The 9516-nt window shown below is 42.3% G+C and overlaps 1 protein-coding gene across 1 annotated transcript in view; it reads left to right on the forward strand.

The window, feature by feature from the left end:
- Bud13 (BUD13 homolog) overlaps nt 1–9516 on the forward strand; it is a 24687-nt gene that overhangs the window by 357 nt on the left and 14814 nt on the right. The window contains exons 2-4 of the mRNA XM_023721036.1: nt 3087–3177; nt 7120–7204; nt 9480–9516. The exon at nt 9480–9516 is cut by the window's right edge and continues 2 nt beyond it. Coding sequence (XP_023576804.1) covers nt 3087–3177; nt 7120–7204; nt 9480–9516 — 213 coding nt within the window. The remainder of the gene's footprint in view (nt 1–3086; nt 3178–7119; nt 7205–9479) is intronic.

The following is a 9516-nucleotide window of genomic DNA, read 5'->3' on the forward strand; positions in this document are numbered from 1 at the left end:
CCCGCCCGCCCGCCTGCCCGCTCGCTCCTCGCTCCTGCCGTGGCGGCCTCCGCGCTCCGGCGCCGGCTGCGGCTCACCGCTCGGGCTGCCCCCTCCGAGCGGCGCCGGGGATCACGCCAGCTGTAACTCTCCTTCCTTAGCCTTTTCCCGCTTCTGTAGACTTCGGTTCTCTCGCCCAGGTCCACTGTCGTGCCCCGAAGACAGAATCTCATGGAAAGAAAGCGTCCGGGCTCGGACCTTTAGGGTGCAGATTGAGCTCTTGCGGTCCCAGACCCCAGGACTCTGATCTTAAATCAGAGAGCCGTAAGCATGTCCTGTTCCTGTCCTACACTCTTGCTGACCGTAACGACTGACGTTGATACATTTCTTGTCGTGTGCCAGACGCCTTTCTAAGGACTTGGAACATATATACGTTGATTTAAGCTTCCCACTGTCGTGAAATAGTTATCACTGTTCCCATTTTTACATGAGGAAATTTGTCAGCCCAGTGTCCTGCGTTGAAAAGTGCTCTCCTTCCCCAAATACCTGGCTATTGAAAATTTCAGTGTCCTTAACTGAAAATAGGATCCTCGTAGGTGTAACCAGTTAAGGTGAGATCACCCTTGATTAAGGTGGGTGGTTGTCCTTTTAAGAAGAAGGACACTTTTCACAGAGAAAACCTCACATATAGGTGGAAGTTGGGTCAGATTCCTGCAGCCACAGTTAAGGTTGGCCCAGGCCTAAGCTAGCAGGAGGTGTAAGAGGAAGAGCCGAGCCTGGTAGCCCAGGTCGTAAACCTCGTACAACTAAGAGGCTTAGGCTGAGGAGCACAAGTTCGAGCAAAACCTGAGCAGTTTAGTGACTTAGCAGGACCTTGTCTCAAAAGAAAAGCTCCAAGGGCCTGGGAGATGGCTCAGTGGAATAAGCGCTTCCCTGGCAAGCGCAAGGGCCTGAGTTCAATCCCCAGTTCTGCAAAGCTCCCACAGATTTATGGAGAATGACTGTGTAGGTACTTGATTTGGACTTGATTTCAGCCTCTACCCTCCAAAACGGAGAGAATGTGTCTCTATCACTTGAAGTCACCTAGCTTGTGGTATTTGGTGTCGGCAGCTCTAGGAAACATCCAATAAAATCCGAGACTTCCAAAGAACTTGTCCTTTTTCTTTGCTGGCTTGGTCCTTTATTGCTGCGCTATTCTTTCTCTCTGTGTGGATATTTTGGCGGTAGCGCCGTGTAGTACAAATACTTTGAGCTCTGGACAGTACTGATCAGTGTTTGGATCATAGTGGTGCCTCTATAGGCAGCGTGGCTTAGCAGGATATTTTATCATTCTGACTCTCAGTTTCCTGACCTTAAAATGAGGGTAAAAGGGCCGGTGAGATAGCTCAGCAGACTAAGTGCCTGCTTAGGCAAGTGCAGGGACTGGGGTTCAATACCTGGTACCACTTGCCCCCAGGGCATGTGGTGGTGCAAGCCTGTAATCCCAGCTGCTGGGGAGGCTGAAAGCAGGAGGATCACTATGAGTCTCAACTGCGTAGTGGGACCTTGTCTCTTCCCCCCCCCCAAAAAAATGAGGGTAAATCTGAACAGTACTGTTTACATTTACTTTAGTTACTTTTCGCTGGTTGCTGAGTCAAATACCTGACATCAGAGAGGAGCAACATGAGCTTTTTTTTTTTTTATGAATTTAGGACAGGGTCTCACTAGGTAGGTGGGACTCCTAGTGATTCTCCTCTTTTCAGCCTCCCAAGTGCTGGGATTACAGGCACGCACCACAATGCCCAGTCTCAGTTGCTGTCTCAGGTGCCCTGGGGGCAAGGCCTACATGGCATGGTGGGATCCTGGCTGCTGCGCTCTGCCGCTCTGCCAAAGTAGGAGCTTTAGTCTGCTGAGCTGTCTGGCTGGCCCACAAGCCTTTTTCTTAATCCCAGCATTGGACCATGAATCAGCCACAAAATCTAGATTCAGCCACCTCTGAAAAGCTGGTCCCCCATGACTGCATTGAGCTTTGGGAGGGCTTCTAGACACACATTATATCCATATTAAGTGCTTGTTGTGATCAGAGATGTTTTAAGTGTTTTTAGCTTTTTATATAATAACTATGTCATAATTTATCCATATAACAACTATTTATGGAATATAGTTGACCCTCAGTAATTTAGGAATGGGTTTCCAAAATATGTGGATACTGGGGTTTCTTGTATAAAGTGGCATAGCATTTGTGCATAACCCATATTCATCTTCTAAGTCATGTGTAGATTATAGTACCTACCACAGTATAAATTCTGTCATGAGTTATACTGTATTATTTTTGGGATAATGACAGAGTCTGTACCTGTTTAATACAGGTAACAGTTTTTTTCCCTGAATATTTTCAGTCTGTGGTTGATTACATCCATGGACTCAGAAGTCATTGATGTGGGGGGCAGACTACTTCCTAGGCCAGTTCCTGCAGGATATCCAGGATGCTTCTCTGAACAAGAATGCTTACTGCTTTTTTTTTTTTTTTTTTTTTTTAGGGAAAGGTCTGCAGGGTGTTTAGGGTCTCAGTACTAGATCGGACTTGTAGTGATCTGCCTGTTTAAGCTTCCCAAGAGCTGGAATTACAGGTGCGCTCCACCACACCCAGTCTGCTTACTACTTTTTTATTCTTATTATACTTTAATAAGAATACAAGCTTATTACAGCTACTTATACAACTAATTGGTTTCATTGTTTTGCGATAGATATGATGAAAGTATCGTAAGCATGTGGTGTAGGGGTTTTTATCCTGGGATTAGGGAGAGGTAGGGAAGGAAGATACATCCAAGGGATTTATTATATTGATGCTAGAACCTGAAGGATGAGTAAGAATCTCCTGATAAAGAACAAGAAGAAAAGTACATCAGTTAAGGGAAGGATCTGAATTTGTAAAAACTGATATGGTAAGGAACTTGACTCAGTCCAGCACCCCAAGATGACCAACGAAGATGAATGGAGAGTGTAGTGCCATGGGGTAAAGTGGTCTGGATAGGCAAAGATGGGGCCATGCAGAATTTTTAGTATCACCTTTAAACCAATAAATAAGTGTTCTTTTCTTTTTTGATCATTTTATTGTTCCCATTTAGAATGCGGATTGTTGATGATGATGTGAGCTGGACAGCTATCTCTACTACAAAACCAGAAAAGGAGGAGGAAGATGATGGGGATTTGCCTGTGGTAGGTGTCTTTTGGGTAGTCCTGTTGTCATAACTTTGCAGTGGCTCAGGTTTCTCAGTCTTGACTCCCAGGATACTGATTTGTAGGACCAAGAGCTGAGTACAGAGAAGAGGTGACATTTTCCCAAGAGCGGCTTATCATAGTCTTCTTTCATGACCTAATGAAGGTTTAACTTTTTTTTTTTTACTGTATAGTGTGAAAGCAAGATGCATTCAGGTGAAACTGTACTCTGTGTGTGTGTGTGTGAGAGAGAGAGAGAGAGAGACAGACAGACAGACATAGACATAGACATAGACATAGATCAGACTGCCCTTGAAATCACTATGTAGCCTGTGCTGGCCTTGAGTGATCTTCCTGTTTCAGCTTTCAAGTGCTGGGATTACAGGTGTGCCCCACGATGCCTGGCTGGTCCATGTCAGGCCTATTAAATGCATTTTCAACTTAGGTTCAATTTATGATTGTTTTGATGGGTATAAAACCCCATCATAATGTGAACAACGCATATTGATTGACTTCTCTGTTTACAGAGGGGTCCATTACTGTACAGATCAGAACAAAAGGGCAGACCCCTCAACACAGTGATGAGCCATGGGCGGAATTATTCATGGTTCAGTTTGGTGGAGTCTACCTTAAAAATAATAAGTGTATTCAATTAAAAGGGACTTATCCACCTATTTTGTTCTTTGATTCAACTAAGCTTTAAAGTTGTACGTTCTTGCTTAAGAATTGGAGATGTATAGATGAGTAAAAGAACTGAGTTATAGTTGTTATACCCAGAATGAGAGAAAATTTTAAATAATTTCAACAGCAAGATAAATTTTGTATGTGGCTGTCCAGATAGCGCAGTGGACTAAAGTGCCTGCTTAGGTAGACACAGGGACTGGTATTTGATTCCCAGGATCAAAAACGGAGATTGAGACTGGGTGTGGTGGCGCACACCTGTAGTCCCAGTGCTTGGGAGGCTGAAAACAGGAGGATCACTACGAATCCCATCTACATAGTAAGACTCTTTAGAATCTGTACTAAATACATTTTTAAAAAAAGATAATTTTTGAAGATATATTGTACATGGGGCTGGAGAGATGGCTCAGTGGTCTAAAGCACCTACTTGAAACAAGCTTGGCAAAGCACAGGGACCGCGGTTCGATCCCCCAGCACCACATGCCAGCCAGCCCCGCCCCCTGGTGGGCTGAGCTGGCCACACACACACACAATAAATAAATGTAATAAATAAAAATAAATAAATAATTTAAAAAAAAAGATATATTGTACATGTGTATCACATGCTATTACAGCATGAAGACTTTGATTTTTTCATTGTTTAGTATTTATAGAAAAGAACATACACATTTTATATATTGTAGGTATGTTTTGTCATTTGCCTTTTCATTTATAATAACTTTTGCCTTTTTGGTTTTATATAGTCAAGCCTATTAATTTTCCTTTGCAGTATTGTCTTTTGCTTTTGTGATGGTCCAAAGCCCTAAATAAAGGAGGCATTAGGCCTCCACTGTTCTCTGCAGTGGTTAAAACTGATCTTGATTATTGAGTTCATTTTTGTTACTGCAAGATTACTATGACCACTAGTAATCACAAGCATAATTATGATAATAGTTCATATAAGAGTAACTGCATTTAGTGCATTTAATGATTTTATTGAGCATTTACCATATATTAAATACTACTAAGCTTACATGAATGTTATCATTGATTCTCATGGCAGTCCTTTAAGTCTGGTTTTTATTGTTACTTATTATTTTTTTTTTTTGTGGCAGGTTCAGCCCACCCTGGAGGCAGGGCTGGTGCGGCATGTGGTGTCGGGGATTGAATCGTGGTTCCTGCGTGCTTGCCTAAGCAGGCGCTTCAGATAGCTGAGCTGTGTCACCAGCCCCAAGTCTGGCTTTTACAATGAAGAAACTGAAGCTTAGAATAATTTGCCAAAGGTTACACAGTTCTGAGTGGCAGAGTTGGAGTGATAGATCGCAGTTCATTGCACCTGAAAGCCTATGCCGGCAGTGCCCAGAGGGAGAGGTCAGCAGTAGGTTGTGTGAGGCATGACGGTAGAGGCTTGGGAGAAGAGAAGTAGTAAAGGAGACCTAACTTGGGTCTGAATTCCAGTTTTGCAGCTTGCTAGTGGGACTTGAGGTTATTTAAGTTCTCTGGGTCAGTTTGCTGGTAACTAAGTACCCTACAGTCTTTCTTTGTGGTATTGTTGTGAGGATTGAGTGAAGTAATATAAGAAAAGGGCAAAACACAGTGCCTGGTACACAGTTGCTGCTCTGTAACTAGAATTTATTTTGTCAACATTTTGAAAGTCTGTCATGTAGAAAGGGGATCTTTTGTATTAGAGGTTAGAATTAAGATGGAAAGAATTTATAGGAGGGTAAACAAAGGCCCAATAATATTAAGACATTTCTTTTTTTATGTATTTAGTACAGAGTCTACAGGGTCTCACTACACAGATCCAGACTAGTAGTGAACCTTCCTGTTTTTCAGCCTGCTGAGTGCTAGCATTACAGGCATGTGCCACCATGTGCAGTCTTACTCGCCGTCTCAGCCTACCCTGAGGGTGGGGCCAGCACTGCAGGCCTGGGATTGAATCCCAGGTCCCTTTGTCCGGCTAAGCAGGCACTTTAATTTGCTGAGCTGTCTAGCTGGCCCAGTAACACATTTCTAATACTGCAAAAAATGCAGTGAACTTCCTTGTAAGAGAAGGAGTTCTTTGTCAATGACCTCCTTGTCAGGAAGGGATTGGGTGAATGAGCATTTATTAGAGATACTATAGAGAAGATTCACTGGGGAGATAGCTCAGTGGCACAGCACCTGCCTGACAAGTGCAAGGTTCTGAGTTCAGTTTCTGGTACCAAAAATAAAAAAAGTGGCGGGGCTCAGTGGAAGAAGTACTTGCCTGGCTAGTGCAAGGTCCTGCATTTGATCTCTGGTACCACCAAAAAAATTAAAAAAATAAAAAATAAATAAATAAATAGGAGAAAATTCCAGGGCTGCAGATGTATCCCAGTGGTAGATCACTTCTCTGGTGGGCATGAGGCTTTGGGTTCACTTCCCAACACTATTATTGGGGTTGGGGTGGCAGGCAAAATTCTACTTTGTGTAGAACTTCGTAAAACATGAAAGATTCTAGGATTCTGTGTCCATCTCAGTGGCTCCCCTTGGTTGGATTCAAGAAGATGTCATTGTGACTGTTCACAACAAGGAAGGTTTTAGAGGGCCCAAAGTCCTGGATTAGAAATAGGCGTGACAGGGAGGCGGCTCTTGTATGCACTTCGAATGTAAAAGTAAATTGTAGCAGTGATTTGGCTTATAAGTGGCAGTTGTATAGCTGAAACATTAAAAAGGTTAGTAATGAGAGAAATTAATCTGTGGAGAATAGTTGATTGGTCAGAGGAAAATCTCCAATTTAGCCAGCAAGATATCTCAGCGGTCTGAAGTGCCTGCTTAGAGGCAAGCTTAGGCAGCCACAAGGACCTCTGTTTTATCCCTGGCACGACATTGTTGTGCAGTCCCCCCCCCCCCCCCCCCGTGCAGGCTGAGTTGGGCCCAGAAAAAAAGAAGATCTACAATTAAGCCAATAGGGACGATCAGAGCTTTATGGAACAAACATAACTAAGGACCATTACATATGTTTTCATGATTGTTTTGTATATTTGTGCCCTATATATATTAGGAAGGAGAATCTTTTTATTTTGGAGACAGGCTTGTGCTGTGTCATTTAGGCTGTCCTTGAAGTCACTGGGTAGCCCACATTGGCTTTGAATTCATGGTGCTCTTCCTGCCTCAGCCTCCCAAGTGCTGGGATTATAGGTGTGCACCCCATGCCTAGTGTCATTCCTGTTCTTAATAGTAGCTTCAGGTTCTTGAGACAGAAGTGCATCTTGGCTAGATCTTGTGTTCTTCCTCATCACAATGTCCTTCCTTCCAAAGGTGGCTGAGTTTGTGGATGAGCGGCCAGAAGAGGTAAAGCAGATGGAGGCTTTTCGTTCCAGCACCAAATGGAAGCTTCTGGGAGGTGAGTTCCCATAATAGGTGAGTTTGAATTTCCTATTATGGGAAAACTTTTCCTTCTCTGTGCTTTTCTTTTAGAGGAATGCATCATTTGTTTCTCTGTATCATTGATCTTGAAAAATGCAGTGAGGAAAAAGAATTCAGAATTTCTTCCGCAGTATTAAGACATAGGAAGTTACAGAGGTGTCCCTCCTGCTCTTATATTTTTCTGTTGTTTGGGCTTCTGAGGTAGAAAGTTACTCAGTTGGAACCTTTCTGTACTCATTGCTCTCTGGCCCAGCATAGGAGAGCATAGGAATGAAAGAGTTTACAAGAAATAGGAATATAGAAGGTGTATTTAAAATGTCCTGCATCCAATGTTGTATATGGTTTGATGTCTAAATTTCTGTGTAAAATGTGTAATTGTTTTTTTTTTCACATTCTATAGGGATTTAAATTTTAGAATACCCATGGTTGTTGGAAAATAGCAGTCCCATGTTGTGTCTAAGGTGTTTGATATTCAGACAGTGATGTTAAACTCAACTATTTCTGTTACAGGGTAACAATATCATTAAGTTGCTCTTCTGGATGTTTAGCAACTGAAGTTTGCAGACTGAAAATTAGAAAAATAGAGGGGCTACAAGGATAGCCAGTATTTTGGCTCTAGCCCTTCAGGGTCAGTGGGGACTCAGGATATAAGAAAACTTGTGCTACGACATCCTGTAACTTAGTGATGTCCCAAATTTTCTGATTAAGGAGATTATGGGGCCATAGAGGAAAGTGATCGATGATATAGTGTGCCTAAGGAGAGTCACCTATAGAGAAAAAATTCTCTCAGGCTTTCACAGTGTGAAAATTGGTCAAGCAATGGTCGTGACTCATGCAGATGGCTGAGACTGATAAAAGATCTACAAGGTGCTGTATATGGTTTCAGGGTAAATCCTGAGGGGATTTGGTTTTTTTTTTTTAATATTTATTTATTTATTTGTTTATTTAGTGTGTGTGTGGCCAGCTCAGCCCACCAGGGGGCGGGCCTGGCTGGCATGTGGTGCTGGGGATTGAACCACGGTCCCTGTGTTTTGCTTAGCTTAGCTTGTTCTAAGTAGGTGCTTTAGACCACTGAGCCATCTCACCAGCCCCCTGAGGGGATTTGACTGACCTTGTCAGATACAAAAGTTACACTTTTAGTTATATGTCTTGCTTTAACTTGGTCTTAACTATCCAGCAGAAAAGTATAACCACGAGGTATAAAAAGTAATGCCATATTAACATGCTGAGCTGTAAAAGGCTCAAATAACCAACTTGTGATAAGTTACAGTTCTGCTGATAACCCTCTACTATTATGGACTATTGGACTATATTGGGTGATTTTGCTGAATGCAAGTACCTACAATCTTTAGACTGGCTTCTAGTGTGAAAAGGTCCTTTAAAGACTTATCCAAATACAGCTTCTCTAACTGCAGTGGAACACCCATCTCTGACAAAAGAAAACAAAAAAAATATGTATATACAAGATAGGATAGATATACAGCTACTTTCTGTGAGTTCAGTGAGAAGAAAAGTTTTTGTTAATATTGTTGAGACATGATATGTCTACATCTTTTCCTCTGAATAACTACTATGAAGACAATATGCAATGTATTAGTTATTGTAACTGTCCTATTAACCTGTTTTGAAACTATTTCATGCTATTTTATCTTTTTTTTCCTCATTAAAATGAATAAAAGGGTGCTGGGAAGATGGTTCAGTGGAGTAAGTGCTTCCTTTGCAAGTGCAAGAGCCCAAGTTCAATCCCCGGTTCTGCCAAAAAAAAAAAAAAAAAGAATAAAAGATTTTAAAAAATGTCCTGCAAATAGACAAATAAGAGAAGTATTCTCAGGTTTTGTGAGATAGCTTAGTGGACTAAGTGCCTGCTTAGGCAACTACAGGGACCGGTGTTTGATCCACGGTACCACTGAGACCGGGCATGGTGGCACATGCCTGTAATCCCAGCGTGGAGGAGGCTGTAAACAGGAGGATCACTATGAGTCAGAGCAGTGTAGTGAGACCCTATACAAGATATATTTTTTTTAAAGTATTCTCAGGATACTTATGAATGTTTGTTGTTGCCCCAAAATAAAAGAGAGCCATGTACACTTTTTGGGCTTTCTGAGTGGTCCTTAAGTGTGTGCTGCTCTGGTATCTTGAAATTTTGGGTGTAAGGGGTGGATACAGTTTTATGGGAATTTGACTCTACTACTTATGTGTAGACCACAATGAAGACCTACGCTTACATTGTCATTTTCATCATGATACTCTAGATTCACCTACCAGGACGGCCCAGCACGACACCCCGGA

This window comes from Octodon degus, unplaced genomic scaffold (genome assembly GCF_000260255.1).
Source record: "Octodon degus isolate 3935 unplaced genomic scaffold, OctDeg1.0 scaffold00080, whole genome shotgun sequence".
Lineage (NCBI taxonomy): Eukaryota > Metazoa > Chordata > Mammalia > Rodentia > Octodontidae > Octodon > Octodon degus.